General features: G+C 34.4%; 1 protein-coding gene across 5 annotated transcripts in view; it reads right to left on the reverse strand.

The window, feature by feature from the left end:
• Positions 1-18,148, reverse strand: part of GIN1 (gypsy retrotransposon integrase 1) — a 35,982-nt gene that overhangs the window by 6,009 nt on the left and 11,825 nt on the right. For 3 of the 5 annotated variants that reach the window (XR_003910064.1, XR_003910063.1, XM_029942663.1), the window contains exons 2-8: positions 15,909-16,054; positions 14,144-14,337; positions 12,046-12,351; positions 9,002-9,193; positions 8,717-8,899; positions 7,935-8,220; positions 693-962 (exon numbers count right to left, since the gene is read on the reverse strand). Coding sequence is in view for 2 of the 5 variants with exons in the window: in XM_029942663.1 (XP_029798523.1) it covers positions 693-962; positions 7,935-8,220; positions 8,717-8,899; positions 9,002-9,193; positions 12,046-12,351; positions 14,144-14,337; positions 15,909-16,050 (1,573 nt within the window). In the remaining 3 variants the exon portion in view is untranslated. Of the gene's footprint in view, positions 1-267; positions 963-6,068; positions 6,241-7,934; positions 8,221-8,716; positions 8,900-9,001; positions 9,194-12,045; positions 12,352-14,143; positions 14,338-15,908; positions 16,055-18,148 lie in introns of those variants that run through there. The other 2 variants (XR_003910065.1, XM_029942664.1) reach the window with 2 other exon arrangements.

Here is an 18,148-nt window from a genome sequence, read left to right on the forward strand (position 1 = left end):
TTTAGTTTAAAACCTTTGATACTAGTTATCATTATTTACTTCTTGAAGATTCAAAAAATCTTATTAAGGGTGCTTTTGGCTTTAACATATACTATAGAAATGCACAAATGTTTTCAAACCAATATATTGATTCAGATACATATTCTGAGCCTACAAGGTGAAATTATCAATAGCTTGTAAGAGCTCATTAAACAACCCTAAATTTTTTACTGTACAATATTATTTTTTAAAGTTCCTATGACACAGAAAGAAGTTTCACTTAATTCATTGTCATGGTTGAATAAATATTTATTAATCCCATTCTAGATAGTTCAAACTTACTTCTTAAAGGGAGAAAATATTCAAAAAAATTTAAACTGAAAACATGGCACCAGTACCAGAGAAAGATCTGAGAGTTCTGAGCTAGAACTTAATTTCCTTCCTAAGAAGTAATCATGCTTTGCCTATTCTCTTTTCAGAAGAAAAAGGGAATTCTATATATTATATGATTTCTTTGCCTTTATATATATATGTATTGACATTCAAACATATATTTATATAAATTAATAGTTATAAAAGAAACCTTCAGGATTTAGTCATTGAGAGTGTATCAAGACACTTCTATACAACTTTTCTGAATGGCAAAGATATCAAGATTTAAGAAGTTATACATTCTAAACAAACACTTTAAATGAACTTTAGTATTTACTAACTTAAGTACTCAAGGACTTGGTTTGAAGAGTCCAACAGACTAAAAGTCTGCTTTTCAAGAGTACCATGATCTTCCATCAATGGAGAGATTTTGGCACTTCTATATTCTAATAGTTCACCATCTTTGCTTGATGTCAGTAATTCATTATCGACTATGCCAATAGTTGCATCTTCTACCAGAATATTTGCTTGGTATGCTCCAATTGGAATTTCAGGCAATCCGATGTAGTCGTGATCTGCCACTACTGAACCTTGTAAGAGATAAAGACTGTCTGAAAGAAGAAACATCATAAGGTCACCTTATAGAATTATAATTAAACATCATTTTAAAATTAAACAAAGTTAAATAAGGATGAAACCTCAGGTAATAAAAATTAACTACAAGATTAACTTATGGTGAGTTCTCCTATCTACTAAATAAATATACATGTCAAAGGATGAATAAAATGATATATCTAGGGGCGCCTGGGTAGCTTAGTCAGTTAAGTTGCCTGGCTCTTGATTTCAGCTCAGGTCTTGATCTCATGGTTCATAGGATTGAGCCTCACATCAGGCTCCATGCTCATCACACAGAGCCTGCTTGGGATGCTCTCGCACCTTTTCAACTCTGTCCCTTCCCTCCCCTACTTGTGCATGCACGCTGTCTCAAAATAAATAAACAACTAGAAAAATGACACACACAGTTCATATGCATAGAGATCAGGAAAGATCAAAAATTTTAAAAGAGCCAAGTTTTCCTGTTCTCTTGACCTGTTTTTGGCAGGTATGGGTGAAAGGATAGAAGGGGCTGAAGATTATGGTAAAGATTAAAAGCAAAGTTATAAAACTCTATAATTGATGTTGATGATATCCTTAAAAGCGCCTCTGAGTGAATTAATGGGATCTTGAATGCTGTATAACAAATTCAATCCTCGTATTTGTAACTTTAGATAATCTAATCTTCATAGAATATGTATTAGAACAATAATATCAAATTGTTTATAATATGAAAATATAAAATAATATGAATATGAAGTTACTGGAATCAGGCTTCTGTGAGTTACTAAAGTCAGGCTTATGTGACACAGGTAAGTAGGCAAGTGTATGTGTAAGTGGGCTTAAAATGCTTAGCTTACCTAAGTTTAATTTAATACCAAAATGTTCATGAATTTTTAAGGTACAGCTAAATTCATACTGAGATACTGACAAGGAATTTCCCCTGCCAGCACTTTATTCTATTTTGAGCAAAGTTATCATCACTATCAGGAAAAAAGTGCTTCATATGAATGTTAAACTGATGGCAAAGCAGTAGCATCTTTATTAAAAAAAAGATTAATGTATATAAAAGGATTCTTCCCTACCTGGTATTTTAATTCATTACAATAAAGAACTCTTCTGCCATAAATGATTAACTTCCTGGACCCCTGCCTTTTCTTTCTGGATTTTTCTCCCAAAACATTCATGATTCTAAGATTTTAATGGCTTAAAGAATCCTCAAATTTTAAGTTCAAGAAATATCAAAAGGAAGATTCACTGCCAATTTACACTAAGAGATGAGCAAAAATTTCCCACAGCATATAAATTTCCTAATAAACCCCAGAATATGATCCTTTTCTACCCATTCTCATGCTAAGTAACATGTGGAAAGCTCACTGAGCCTAATCCAATCCCATTAAGTTTACAATACTTAAGTACTTTCAAATTAAAAACTTCAAAGATCAAAGCCATGCTCTCTACCCACAGATGGTATAAGTGGAATTGGCTTGTATGGGCATTTAGTTTTTCCCATTTTATTCTTCATTAGGCATAGTATACTTGGTATTTTAGTTTTGGAGATGTTTTTCCAAATTTTACCTCACCAGTTCTTACTCATGAAAAGTAGGAACTAAAATTGAGAAGGATGGTTCAGAAGATGCACATAAAGTATGGATAACTGAAGGGGTAAAATAATTTTTGTATGTTAGCATGGAATGAACTGTTGGACAAGAGGTACTCTGAAAGATAAAAACCAAATCATGCAACCCATGAGAAGTGCTATGGCTCAAGAGGAGCAAGAAAGAGCAAAACTGTGATCAATGCATCTGAAACACTTTTGGCATGTGCTGCTGAAGATTCAAAATCAAACTTCACTCTTAGGCTCTTAATCCTCGAGAAGGCTAGATACTAAGAGAACTTTAAAAGGTAAAATACGCTAAAAGCATTGCTGGTGAAATTTTTCCAATAAGCCATGGGAATTCCATAGTTTTGAGGCCTGCACAAAGCTGCAGAGTATCAGTGACAGCAGACACCACAGCATTTAAGGTATTTCCAAAGATGCTTGCCAAGATCTTTGATGAGGGAAGTTTTCGGTTTCAAAAATTTTTTTCAATGCAGATAAATCAGGTCTGTTTTAAAAAATATGTCCAGTAAACATGTATCAACAGAGAAAACATGCATTAATGTAAAGTTCTTAGAAGTTGCCACTTTGATATCCTAGAAATGCACTCACAGACCTTCAGCTTAAACACTCCCTTGTTACACTGGACTTTGAAATAAATGAACTTCACCAACTTCACTTGTTTGTAAGAAGACAGCTTCTATATATATGTCTTTATATAATATACATAATTTTTCTTTTAAATAAGTGATACCTTTTAAAGTACCTATTGTAATAAAACTGAAGAGAACAAGATCTATACCTGGCAAATTCTATACAAATCATTTTATATGCAAAGGAGAATTACTCTCAAGATTTCAAGCCTTGTTTGTGTAGGAAAAAACAAATTTCTCATTCATTCAGAAAGGTCAAATATATTTCAACTCCTACTATGGTCTAAATCTACTGGAGCCAACTGAAATGCTCTTTAACTTCAAAACAAATTAACAAAAATAACCTGAAAGAGACTTTTGATAGGCCCTACTCACATGATTAAATAATAATAATTAGATACAGTGGGTTATATCAAATATATTATTAAAATTATTTTCACCTATTTCTTTGTACTTTAATGTGGCTATAGAAAATTTAAAATTACATTATTACATAGTTTTTGCATTTTATATATATATATATATACACTGGACAGTACTAATGTAGAATAATTCTGAGTAAGGGATTTTAAAAAAGAACAAATTAAGTTTTTGCCAAGATAGAGAGGTAAACATACAATATTAAAACATTTTCACGGAGGCTGGGTGGCTCAGTTGGTTAAGCGACCAGCTTCGGCTCAGGTCATGGTTCGAGAGTTCAAGCCCTGCGTTGGGCTCTGGGCTGACAGCTAGCTCAGAGCCTGGAGCCTTTTTTCGGATTCTGTGTCTCCCTCACTCTCTGACCCTCCCCTGCTCATGCTGTCTCTCTCTCTCAAAAATAAACGAAACATTAAAAAAAATTTTTTTTAAACACATTTTCTATTTAGTCATATTGCATGATAAACTACTGAAATATTTTTCTTTTTTAATTCTGTTAATTTAGTTATCATTATGTCAGCTGTTTGATGAAAAGCATTATTTCAGACTGAAATAATTAAGTCATTATTTTGACCAGACTGAATAATTAAGTCTTTAGTTTCTCACAAAAAGAAGTATGGTGTTATCAGAAGTTTGACATACTTTTCCTTACATAGTTTTTCTTTTTAGTTTATTTTTATTTTAAGAGAGAACAAGTAAAGGGGGAGTAGAAGGAGAGGTGGAGGGATGGTGGGGAAAGAGTAGCGGGGGAGAGAGAGAGAGAGAGAGAGAGAGAGAGAGAGAGAGAGAGAGAATCAGCATGGAGCCTGATATGGGCTTGAACTCAGAAATTGTGAGATCATGACCTCAGGCAAAACTAAGAGTCAGACACTAACTGACTGAGCCACCCAGACTCCCCACCTTATGTAGTTTTATGGAGTAAAAAAATAATAGTAAGAAACAAAATTTTAAATTTCTCTAAGAAGAAAAATAAGTTAAAATTAAAGTCTCAGAAAAGCCTAATTCGGTTTATTTCTTCAAACAGAAAAGTACATGGTTTTAGAACACTTAATTTTCTTATTCTGAAAAGAGATGACCAGACTAATTCTATATATATAGGCCTAATAATCCTAAAAGTATTAAAATATGTTGCCACACTAGTATATCCTCTTATGATAAAGTAACACAAATAATTATAAATTGAAACTACATAATTGTCACTATAATAGATAAGCAATACTAACAACAGGGAACTGAAGGGCTCTCGATGTAGAGATTATACAACTAAGAGCCCAAAGGGAGGCTCTTTGGATGAATTATATTAGTAATAAAGGTCATGAGCTTGATAATAAAGAACTAAGGTTTCTTTTGTTTCATGAATGTAGACCGTAACTGTGGTTGAGATAATGGGCCCCTAAAAGACGTCCATGTACCCAAACTCCCTGGAGCCTGTCATTACATTACCTTACATGACAAAGAAAAATTAGAGAAGTGATAGAATTAAGGTTATCAACCAGCTGACCTTAAAATAGGGAGATTATCCTGTACCATCCAGGTGGGCCCAAGGACAAGGTCCTTAAATGTGGAAGGGGGAGGAGGAGAGGATGTTGCAGTGCCTGTGGTGACAGGACTCTACCAGCCATTGCTGGCTTTGAAGACAGCGGCAGGAGACCACAACCAACACAAGGCGAGCAGTACCTATCTTGGAATTCTAAGCTACTGAATTGTAAGATGTGCATTTTTTAAATGTTTTTTATTTATTTTTGAGAGAGAGAGAGACAGCATGAGCAGGGGAGGGTCAGAGAGAGAGGGAGACACAGAATCCAAAGCAGGCTACAGGCTCTTAGCTAGCTGTCAGCACAGAGCCTGATGCGGGGCTTGAACCCACGAACCGTGAGATCACGACCTGAGCCGAAGCCGGACGCTTAACCGACTGAGCCACCCAGGCACCCCAGATGTGCATTTTAAACCACTAAATGTATGGTAATTTGTTATGGCAGGAATAGGAAGCTTACGGAATACTTAAGACTGTTTCATAAATAGTGAAGAGCAATCAGCAGACAGCGATCTCTCACAACTTCCACCCAAAACACAATACTACTACTCAAAATCTACGTTGGACTGAATAATGAGTCAGTAATATTTTTTCTTTCCAAGGGACATTATGGTTACAAAGAGATAGTATGGGATGTTATAAAACTTCTTGTTAAAATAATTAGTCTTGAAAAGGTTCCTGACATTGAACTAGACAGAAGGACATAAGTTTGCTTAAAATAGCAGTGAGAAATACTGTAGACCTAGTACTGAATATGTTCCCTCTACATCATGTTCTAGATAAGAATGGAGAAGAAGCTGGCAACAGAAGCTTATCTGCTCTGGACAGCGAGTCTTTAAAACAGCTATGAGATCTCTTGGCTGGTACAAATAGCAATGACAAGTGCAGATGAACGAGTTCACAGTTCTTTTGGCTATACCTCTTCCAAATTTACGTCAAATGAAAAGAACAGGATTTAAATCATTCAAAAGCATTGTTTGCTTCACATTCAGCTCAAGGACTCTTTAAAATCAGCTTCTGAGTTGAAGACTTTCAGGAAAATATGTGATACTAAAGTAAATGATGGCAGAAATCACATTTATTTTGAATTTCTACAAAGAAAAGAAATACAAAATAAGGAACAAATAGTAATCAAGAAGCAGATTCCAGGATGGCCAGACCATACTTTCTTTGATTAACAAGAAAAAACAATTTTACCCATTTATCTCAGGTTTCTTATATGTACACTAGTACTAACACTGTAATTTCTTTTATATTAATGGAAGAAACATCTCCAGAGAATTTAAGCATGAGGCAAAAATTAGACTGCCTCTGTTTAGAAACAGTTCTACTCAAATGGACTCTGAAATATGCAGGAGTAGCAAAATGTTGGCTTCCTTTCTGAGAACATCTTTGGTAAGAGCAAACTGGAAAAATTAAAAAAGAAAAAAAGGAATAAAGAGCTTACTGTAAAATGTTGCAAACAGATCCTGATATAGCAACATTTTAAATGTAAATTTTGTATTAATAAAGGAAGGCTTACACATTAGAACGGAGCAAGTCCTGAATGCTGAAATTAGGGAGAAAATCATGCTAGAGAAAAAAGGACAACATGTACCTGTATAATCAGGTTTTTTCCCTACTTAATTTGCATAAGACAAATCATGAAGGGAGCTCAGTACTGAGAAGAGGTACAAGGAATGAAAGCACCAATCTTCCAAGAAAGAGAATGAGTACTGTGAGCTTTCAGAATTAGAACAGTCCAAGGTAAGTTTACTAATAGGACAACTAAGCCGTCACAAGCAGAAGGAAAGACGCTAAGAGTTCTAAACACGAGAGTTATAACCCAGATCGGGAGCAAAGCTGAACTATTCCTGAGCAGCCCCCGATGGCACTTTTATTCTAAAAAATGAGGGTAAATATAAATAGCCTATTGTTGCTCTTATAATATTCACTTAAGCCTAGTACTAAATTTATCGTCCTTTAATTTTTACTCATATTCAAATAATACTGCTTTATAGGAAAAGCAAAATTAACTGGCTAAGTTACCAATTCACTCTCTCTCAGTTATCCACCTGAGAGAATCTCTAGGGAGCAGTTACAAAAGGATGGAATAAAACTTTACCGAGAAAGTAGGATTTAAAGCCACAGAAAAATGTCATTTATCTCTTAATCTCTGAACAAAGAGTCAAAGAAATCAGGATATCCTCCTGACTGTTCAAGCAGAACCTTGCTTTCAAAAGGCTGTCATCTCTTCTGATAGCACCTTATAGCATTCTGACTACACCCCACTCTGCACCCTCCCTGCATCCATCATGACTTGACTATGGTGCAACATTACAAGTTAATCACTTTTTTTAAGTCCCTAGTGTATTTATCTCAAAATAGAATTCTGGATATTATGGCTGGTTTTGGCCTTATTTATCTTAGTTGGTATTTTCTCATGCTAAACAAGGCACAAAGTGACAAGTAAAATCTTGTGAAAGTGAAAATAGAAAAAGTTTAATTCTTCCTTCTGTGAAATAGGTCCAGCATCTCCTACATGAACTGTGGGGCTAATGTCTGAAAACTAAACTAGAAATCAAAATAAAATCTCTTACAAGCCTGAAAGCTTCAGAAGAGACATTCTAATAAAACAGAATACCTCGTATCTAAAACTATGCTACTACGTTTTATATACATGAGAAGGGAAAAGAAACCCTAACTAAAAGAAGGCATTTGGGCCAGGGCGGGGGGATTCTTATATTATTTTTAACTTTTCTCCTCATTCAAAGAGCACAGATGTAGGTAAGTGACAGATGTTTACCTTGTTCACTGGACTCTCTTACATAGGGCTTCAGGTGGGACATTTTGATTGGTCTTTTAAGTCTAGTCCCAGTGCTGTCTCTCAGAACAGCACATCCGCTCTCGGTAATATAGTCTATGACACAAGGACCAACCCATTCAGACTGAAAACGACCATCCTTCCACCAATTCTTCCTTTGTCTTAAAACTTCATGACCCACTTTCAGATGAAATGGATTTAACTGCTTTGGTTTCTTTTTAACAATGATTTTGTTTTTATTTAGTTCCTCAAAATTGTTGTTCTCCACCTATAACAGCAAAATAAAAAAGAGAACAAAGGAATGAAAGCACTGTAGTATCTTGAAGGTAAATGCGAGTAATAACAAAATGGTTATTTCACTGAGATACTACTACAAAGCAAGCATGAATCCCATTTGAATCATAAAATAATATTTCAAAACCAGTATCATTACTACCCCAACTTTACAAAGAAGTTAAACTGAGATTGGTTAAGTCATTGGCCCAAATCAAACAACTAGAAAGCAACAAGACCAGGAATCTCAGTTCAGGTTTACTTGATTCCAAAATACAAGGTTCTCCCATTACTGTCTCCCAGAATTTTACAGCTAATAAGCATACTATCTATCAAGACAAGCAGAATTTAACAGAAAAAAATTTGGCTTAGTATATCATATGTATGTGTATGGATGTGTGTGTACATCTGTGTGTATGTATGTATATGCTGAAATTTTTTAAATTACCTTAGGGATTTTTAGATTATAGTTTTCTATTAAATAGAATCACCTGTCTTCCTGACGCTGTCTTACTCTCCATTATTGACAATTTACCAGCTTCTTTAACTGCATCTAGAATTTTGGCAAACATACTTGTATCATCACCATCCGCTTCATGAAGAATATCTGAAGTCTCAGGCATATAAGGATTTCGATGAAACATTTGAAAATACGGTGTATTTTTAGTAGGCTCCTATTTTAAAGAAAACAAACAACAATTTGTAATAAATTATGTAGCAAGAAACAGTCATAACTCAAAAGAAAGGAACTATAAAAAGTATAAAAAGACACATACCAAGTGAGTTACATTGAAGGCAAATGAAATGGCTGATAGGTGATCATCCCAGTTGTTTGGGTGGTCAGCACAGTGTTTAGAAAGAAATGCTTTGATTGTGCTAAGTGTACTTTCAGTTTGAGTAACAGTTTGGGAGGGGTGAGAAATTACAATTTTCTTTGTGCCAAACAATCCAGATAGTTCAACATTAATCTGAAAAATATATAAAACCAGTTGACTTTAAAATTTGCATTTTATGCTGTTTCAAAGAGGCATATGCACCCCAATGTTTATAACAGCACTGTCAACAATAGCCAAAATATGGAAAGAGTCCAAAGGTCCATCAACTGCTGAATGGATAAAGAAGATGTGGTATATATATGCAATGGAATACTACTTGGTGATAAAAAAAAAGAATGAAATCTTGCCATCTGCAACAACATGGATGGAACTGGAGGATATTATGCTAAGCAAAATAAGTCATCAGAGAAAGACGGGTATCATATGATTTCACTCATGTGGAATTTGAGAAGCTTAAGAGATTAACGTAGGAGAAGGGAAGGAAAAATAAGATATAAACAGAGCGGGAGGCAAGCCATAAGAGACTCTTAAATACAGAGACCAACCTGAGGGCTGACAGGAGTGGGAAGGTGGGGAGAGGGTTAACTGGATGCTGGGCAGTAAGGAGGTGAGCACTGGGTGTCATATGTAAGACATGACTCACTGGGCCCCAGTCCTGAAACCAAGACTACGTTGTATATTAACTAACTTGAGAATACAAAAATTAAAAGGTTTTAAAATTAACAGAAAATAAAATTTGTATTTTACTCTTCTCTTGACTGAAAGGTTTCAAAAGAATTTGAATCTTGCCTTTTTCATTGACCATAGCCATTCCATATAAAAACATATATACTATATTAAAAATAGCAATGGCCATTTATTGAGTCCTTATCATGTGGTCAATACACTAAATGCTTTATATTACTGTCATTATACATTAGAACAATCATGAGCTATCATTAACTCCATTTTAAAGATAAGAAGTTGAAGCTCTGAGAGGCTAAGTGCCTTGCTAAACATACAAATATAGCAAAGATATGGAAGAACAGAATTTAACACTAACCCTGAGTTCATGTAACATTTGAATCCAGCAGACAATTTCTCAAAAAAAAACACTAGGTCACATAATCTGGTTAACAGCTATGTGACTTTGACAAGTAACCAAACTTCTATCTTCACTTTGTTCATCTGTAAAATGAGGAAAAGCCTACCCGGACTCTTGAGAACTACAGGAGTAGATATTTGTAAAGCATCTAAAACAGTTCTTGGCAAGTAGTAAAGCACTTTATAACTTGTAATGTTACTGTTATTGTTGTGGTTATTTTATCATCTGTAGAACCTAACAAAAGCCAAAATGAGTTTAAAAAATTTCTAACAGTAAGCCTATAAAATGTGAAATAGCTTACTTTTCCTACCTTATGCCTCAGACTATATTTTATTGTTTTTAACTGGGTAAGTGTTTAATGTTAACACTGTCTTTTGAAAGATTATATTCTTGTTGCTTAAGTGTAAGAAGACAAGTAGTATCTATCACAGTAACTAAAAAGATAAAGCTAATAGATGAGGGGGAAAAAATACAACAAAAACAAAACCATATTTCCCAAGCTTATTTGAAGGTGGGGGTAGTCATGTGATATAGTTCTAGCCACAAAAGATGTAAATGAAAGTTGTTGGGCAGCCTCAGATGGTACTAGGTTTTTGGTTTTTTTTGGTCTGTTGCTCCCCCCACCCCATTCCTTCTGCCTGAAATACAGACTTTGTGGCATGGGCTGTGGCAGCCATATCGTGAACGTAAGATTGACAGTCACATCTCAAAGATGGTGGAACAGAACACTAGAAGCATGGGTCCCCAGTGACATTCAGAGTTTACCTTTCCAACCTTGGACAGCCTGGCCTTCTTTTACCTTTTGGAGTTTATATATTTGGCAGAAGAGAGGGATTCTCTTATTTGCAGCTAATAGAGTTCCTAGCTAATATATGTACTTAATTTAGGCCGCCTACTTTTAATTCAAAAGTAATTAAGAAAAAATCCTAGAGGGGCACCTAGATGACTCAGTGGGTACAGCATGCAACCCTTGATCCCAGGCTTTTAAGTCTGAGCCCCACGCTGGGTGAAGAGAGACAGAGACACACAGGGAGAGAGAGGGAGAGAGAGAGAGAGAGAGAGACAGAGAGACAGAGAGACAGAGAGAGACAGAGAGAGAGACAGAGAGAGAGACAGAGAGAGAGACAGAGATCCCAGAGAATTGGTGTCATCTGGGTAAGCCTCAATCTGAGGTTATAATAGATGGCTTTAAACGACTAACCTCTAGAAAAGGGTCAGACAACTTTGTTTCAGTAAGCTGCCTAGGAATGATCCAGTGAGCTCATTTGTGGGATGCTATCCTGATATCCTTACCCCAACAGGCTTTTTTCTTCCATCAAACAAGACATTCTATTACTGGTTATAATTCTGGTTTTCCTTCAAACCTATCTTTAAAATCAAAAAGAGCAGATGTTCCTTTGATAATGTTTATTGTCTTTCCTTCAGAGATTTACAAAGAGTTCATGCATTTTATTGAAACATCTGTGTTTTCATCCAACTGTGTGTGTAATGCACACACATTGTAATATTCTAATCTTATTTCAACACTTTAGCAGTGTTTTCTATGTATTTTCTGGAAAAAAAATGTTTCATTTTGCACCATTATGCTCTTTGTGTAATATTTAAATCACTGAAATTACAGCAAAAAGAACAAAATTTCTCAATCTTCTGTGATTTTTAGTCTTTTGCTATTAAACCTCACAAAAAGCTTATAAATATATATTGTTACCTTTGGTAAAATTTCCAAACCCCTGGATTATCACATGACTTTAAACATAACTGGAAAAAACTGGTGATTCATAATAGCTTCATAGTATCATTATTATCTCTGTGCACTATATGCACTTACAGTGAGGCTTTTCATTAGTTAAGACATTGAAAGGTAAGTAAAATACGTTCTTAGACCTGTTATTTATCTTACCTCATGAATGAACTCCTCTCTTTGGTCCATCATTATTTTCTGTGGCGGTCCATATAAGAAAAATATATTGATAATAGCTTTAGAAATTTCTGACGGTAAGACATCACAGAGAGGCAAAATCACAACCCATTTTGTGAATAAATCTGTCATGATTATAGCATACACATGACTTCTGTTGCTTGCATGAAATGGGCCCATCAGATCAACAGTAACTATACTCCATGGATTCTCCACCTTGAGAAAGTGCTGTTTAGGTGCGAGAATAACTGTGTTTTTTGCCACTTGGCAATGCTGACAAGCATATACCTAGAAACAGGCACACAGTAAAAAAAAATATAGATAGATAGATAGATTATACATGTTAGTATATTCAACACAATAAAAACAGTCTTATAAATCTGAACTTTAAAATGGTTAATTGGTACTTTGTTTTTTGAAAGAGAACCTTTTAGGCTATTCTCAGAATAGAATAAAACCCTTTATTTAGAATAATAATAAGCAAATATTACTTGTTATTACAATCCAAGGACTACCTTAGTGAGTCTTAATCACATGGAATAATAGTTTATATTCAATAAATATTTATTAAATGAATAAATCTTCAAACAGATTTCTTATATCAAATTTGTTAAAATTTTAAGTCAGGAGCTAAATATATAATTTCTATAAGCAAAAGATTTTTTCTTTTAAAGTTATTCTAATAAATGTAGTCATTAATCTATTCCAATAATATTTATTAAAACATAATTTTATTCAAACAATACTTACAGATGCCAGAAATCCCTCCAGGTCTCAAGAAAATAGAAAGACCAGAAACAAAGCCCGTGCTGTCATGGAACTTTTTATGTGAGTGGGATGAGAGCTGATTAACATGTGGATGCGGCCACTGCTCGGCATATTTCTAGAATTCCACTCTGGAAACTTCTTTCAAACCAACTTGTGAACAAAATTTTACGAACTATCTTTGCATTACAGTTACTTTTAATCAAAAGACTTATCTTCTAACTTATGTACTAGTTTTCATAATAACCTCTAATTATTTCCAAAACTCATAGCCATTCTCAAGTGATAAAGATTTGGCAAATATTTCATTGAATAAAATGTGTGGCAAGTTATAAAGGCAAATACAATTATTGAGGTCTTGGAATATATGCATAGACTATAAACTGATAGCTCATAAATGATTTTTAGTTAGATGTTGGTTTAATTCTTTATACCTGAAATACTATTTTGATATACTATAACTATTAAAGGGATCTCATATACATACCAAGGAATTCCTACCATTTATCATATAAAGTACACTAGAAAGAGCAGGGATCAGATGACCTACCAGTAAGAATATTACAATTCCTAGATGAATTGCCTATAAGAAGAAGTTGAAGGTTTAACAGGTCATAAAGTTACAAAACTCTAATTTCATTATTTTGCAACTTGATTTTACCTTTAGTTGATTTTGGGTATCTGCCATATTTGACATTTTCTATATGAAGATGAAATATGCACAAAAGATGATAGCACACAATGGATCTGACTTATGAACATATTCTCCTCTCACGAAAAGATCACATGATTGCCATTAAAGAGGTAATCATTTAGTCTAAGGAATTTCAGCCCCATTTGAATTCTGCCTATACAAATAAGTTCAATGATGAAAATCTGGTTCTAAATAATCTATTTAAATGTGCTCTTTTTCAAATATTTAAATAATGTTTTAGTTCAAATTATACTTTAGTGATTTTAGGGAAGAATTCTGATGGAAAGAAAAACTCCTTTTGAGTATTTTTTACAAAGACTATGTGTACAACAAGTACTTAATAAGTGAGTAATGTCTACAGTAAATCTGGAGCAATAAAGAATTTTGGATATCTATTACAAAGACATTATTTAAAATATTGTTGTACGTGCACAAGTGGTGAAGGGACAGAGAGAGGGGGAGAGAGAGAATCTTAGGCAGGCTCCACGCACAGTGAGGAGTCTGATGCGGGGCTTGATCTCACAACCATGTATCAAGACCTGATCCAAAATCAAGAATCGGACACCTAACCAACTGAGCCACCCAGGCACCCCTAAAATATTCTTAATACATAAGCCATACCCACTGTTTGACATCATTGGTCACAGAAGTCCAATAATAACTGGATTCCACTAGAGTGAGGGTCCTGGATATGCCATGATGGGCTCCGGTGTCATTTTCATGGCACTCTCTCAGGACTTTCTTTTTCTCTTCTTCTGAAACAATTACCAAACGATTTTGTTTTCTGTCTTTTCCAACATAAAACAGCTTTTTTTCTGGAATAAATAATGCCAAAAAGATATAATTGCAATTTTTAGAAACCAATATAGTTTTAAAATAATCACAGCCTTATCTTCAATCCATTATGTTGTTTTTTTTTTTACTCTTTTCCCCTCTTATTTATTTGTAATGAATACATGCAGTCTGTAAGGTCCTCGGGTGCTAAACTTGCTAGATACATAGGAAGAACAGCACTTGTAATTTTGTGACTATCTATACCAGTGAAGCTAGCTTGCTCCCCAAAACATGTAATAACCATAGAAGTATGAAATTGTCTTTCCATGGGCGTGCTCAAACTGGAAAATACTTGTAGTCACCTCCTAAAAATGGCATGAATTAGTAGATGAATTACATATAGATAAGCAACTTCTGGAACAGTATTTCACCACAACTACATTTTTTTAAGCAAACATCTCTGTTAAGTTTTTCTAGATTTGAACAAAAAGTATGGTTTGTAAAGTAGGAAAGTGGGAGAAACTTTATCCTTAAGAGAGTTCCCTTTTTCCTTTGCAGGGCACCTGAGAAGAATCTACAGCTGGAAAGCAATCAAATAGGGTGAGAATCAGTACCTGTCCAGTGTGGACTCAAAGTTAAAATACAGAATTAAGTTACTAATGTGCTTAATTAACTATATACTGAGTGGAACATTCCTTACTTGAAGTAGAAGGTAAGCAACTTAAGAGCAGAAACCTTATCTAACTTATTCATTAAGGTATTATCCTCAGGCTAAAATGTGATTGGCACACAGTAGGAACTTGGTAAACATTTGTTCCATAAATGATTAAATAAATAAATGAATGAATGAATCCTAACTTTACCAAGAGGTACAGGGTGCCCTTACTAAGTGTAGAGGAATTCTAGGAAGGGGTATACACAGAGAGATATGAGGAGGTATTTATATATTATCTTAAGAGTCTTGACCTGCTTTTAAGGAAGCCTGATTTTCTATCTATAGACAAAACTCCCATTAATAGCACCAACATTCATTTAGTTATCTGGTGACTAAACTTCCAGCTTATTTCATTGCAAACTTCTCCTCCCTGTGAAGAAAGAGGAGAAAGAAAGAAAAATTATCATAATCTTTCAACATAAGTATTCTACTGCCTTTCAAATATTCAATCCATTCAGGGGGGTTAGGTTTCTAAAAATGAATGTGATCCTGAAGGTATCTGATGGCAGGGGGAGACCACAGGAATAAATATAGTAAGAAACGTTAACATCAATACTTTTATATTAGCATCAATTAAGTTCTTCATTGATAGTGACATAAGTGCTAGAAAGTGTCATTAAAGTTGGAACCACCTGAGGACACAAGCAGGAGAGGTTAGTTTAGGTGAGTGTTTTAATTTTTTCATGGGATCATTTTTGGTCTATGTTTAAAATGGCCTTTTCATGCTTACTGGCTTCAGTGTCGTTTTTATTTTGCTTCTGGGTGAGTGGCATAATCAATTACACTGGTAACTTAAGCAACTCCAGTTACTGCAGAAAGTCTCAGGACTCCACAGAGAACACACATGGAAAAGCATCTCTATTAACTCTATACTTAAGACTTGATCATTGATGTTACCTCTGAAGATAAATTTTTTTGCTGCTCTTCTTATGCCACTTCTCTCACTCGGTAGTGTAGTTGGATGATATTCACCAGTTCGTTTATAATATGCAATCTGCTTAAGATGAAGGTCACCATTTTTTCCACTGCGGACCATCATGAACCTAGGTAAAAGGTATTTAAAGACATAATTTAAATGATAAGCTTGCGCAGTTGCTATTTCAGTTCAGGCTTCTGTCATATTTCTGCTTACATATGAATTGAACATTCCCAGAATATTATCTGTGACAGAGATAATTACAGTACAGAAAAGGAACTGTGTGATGTATATGAACTAAAATATTCAAAGGCTATTTTTGAGATCATGACACATTATCTTGTCTCTTTCCATGTGGAAAAAAATGTTGAAAATTTTCCACATACTGGGAAAAAAGAAAATAAACAAGTACACTTCTAAAAGTTTTGTTTAAATTTTCTCATTACCATCAATTGAAATATTACTTATTTAAGATGGTTATATTATGTGACATTTAAATACATGACAGGTTATAAAAGCAGAAATAGTTTTATATCACTCCCAAATATATTCATGGTCATTGCAAAATGCAAAAACAAAGCCTATTCAAATAATTTATGAGAACTATCTATTTTGGAAATGTTCAAATGACAAATGAAAGAGAAGATATTTAGCTATGCTAGATCTCATATGTTCTTCTGAACTGCATCTAAGCTGCTTTTTCTTGAAGAGAAATGATTTTTTTGGTCCTGTACATAATTTATGTTATAAAGAAAACTCTGGTGCATTGGCAAAAATAAAACAAAATAAAATGTGTCTATTTTAGACCATAAATTATATGGGAAATCACTAGATTTTTAAAAAGGCCTTGTCTTTCATATTTTCAGCTAAAAGGAACTATTCTGTGCAGATTATTGGGTTTGCCACCACCATTCTCACCAATCCAGATCAACGTTTGGCCTTTCTTTCCCTGTTACTGTGCCCTAAGAGACAGACTACATTTATAGTTTTCTGATTAGACTTGTCCAATGGGAGGTGTCAGCAGGCAAATCAGAATGGTGAAGAGGTCAGGATATTTGTCTCCCAGGTGCTTCCTTAGTTCAGGCTGCAACCCTCTATAGCAATAGCCCCTGTTGCACAGCCCATCTCTCGTATCTGTAGTTCTCGCTGGAAGTCTATAACATCATTTCTTCTTGCTAATTCTAGGGCACCATGCCATCCCTATTCCCCGCTGCTCCTAATCTCCAAGTGCCACGTTGATTTCCTTGACCCTGTTCTTATGTCTTTAAATAAGAGCTTCATTAACTTTTCTTCACATTCTCAGCACAGTGTATCTTCTATTTCCTACCAGGCCTCTGATACGAATGCATAAAATATTTAATTTCTAAAAACAATATGGATGTTTAATGACCACTAGAAGATCTAGGGAGGAGGTTACAAGAGAATGCTACTAGAGAGAGAACATTAGAACAAAAAAGTAGAGTGTGCTAGGAATCGATGGCTTAAATAACCTACTAAATGTCTTGCCTATGATATAGCACTTTCCACACTGAGTAATATCTTTCTGATCTTTTCATAACTTCCAGTGAAGATATCAGTACATTTACAACATCTTTTAATCTTGGGTTAACATAAACTATGGCATTTTTAAAAGCAAAGTTTCAGCAAAGCAATTCTGTCCTCTCATAACCTAATAAACAAGTTAATTGTCTCAGTAATCTATTATAAAACAGTTTGTTCTAAGTTTATTTACTTCAACTAAATAGTAATATAATAGTGCTTATATGATTTTTTCATTTTATAATATTTGGGATAGCTGTATCCCCAAATCAAACAAATGTAACTTATTACAGTTTCTAAAAAACATCAAAAATGGAAGGATCAGGTTTTAAGACTTACTATAAAACTATAGTTAAGTATTGGCCTAAGGATAGACAAATAAGTCACTGCAACAGAACAGAGTCCAGAATTAGATCCACACATATACAGTCAACGTATAACAAAGGCATAGATAAATACAAAGGGGAAAAGAAAGTCTTTTCAATAGATGATGCTGGAAATATCTGTTCTAAGTACAGGGGGAAAAGTGAAACTTAACTACTTATATCTTCTACAAACTTAATTCCAGATAGGTCATAAACCTAAATATGAAAGGTAAGTTATAAAGTTTCTGTAAGAAAATATAGAAAAAGATCTTCAAAACCTTGGGATATGTAAAGATTGCTCAAACAGGACACAAAAA

This window comes from Suricata suricatta, chromosome 6, assembly GCF_006229205.1.
Source record: "Suricata suricatta isolate VVHF042 chromosome 6, meerkat_22Aug2017_6uvM2_HiC, whole genome shotgun sequence".
Classification (NCBI taxonomy): Eukaryota; Metazoa; Chordata; class Mammalia; order Carnivora; family Herpestidae; genus Suricata; species Suricata suricatta.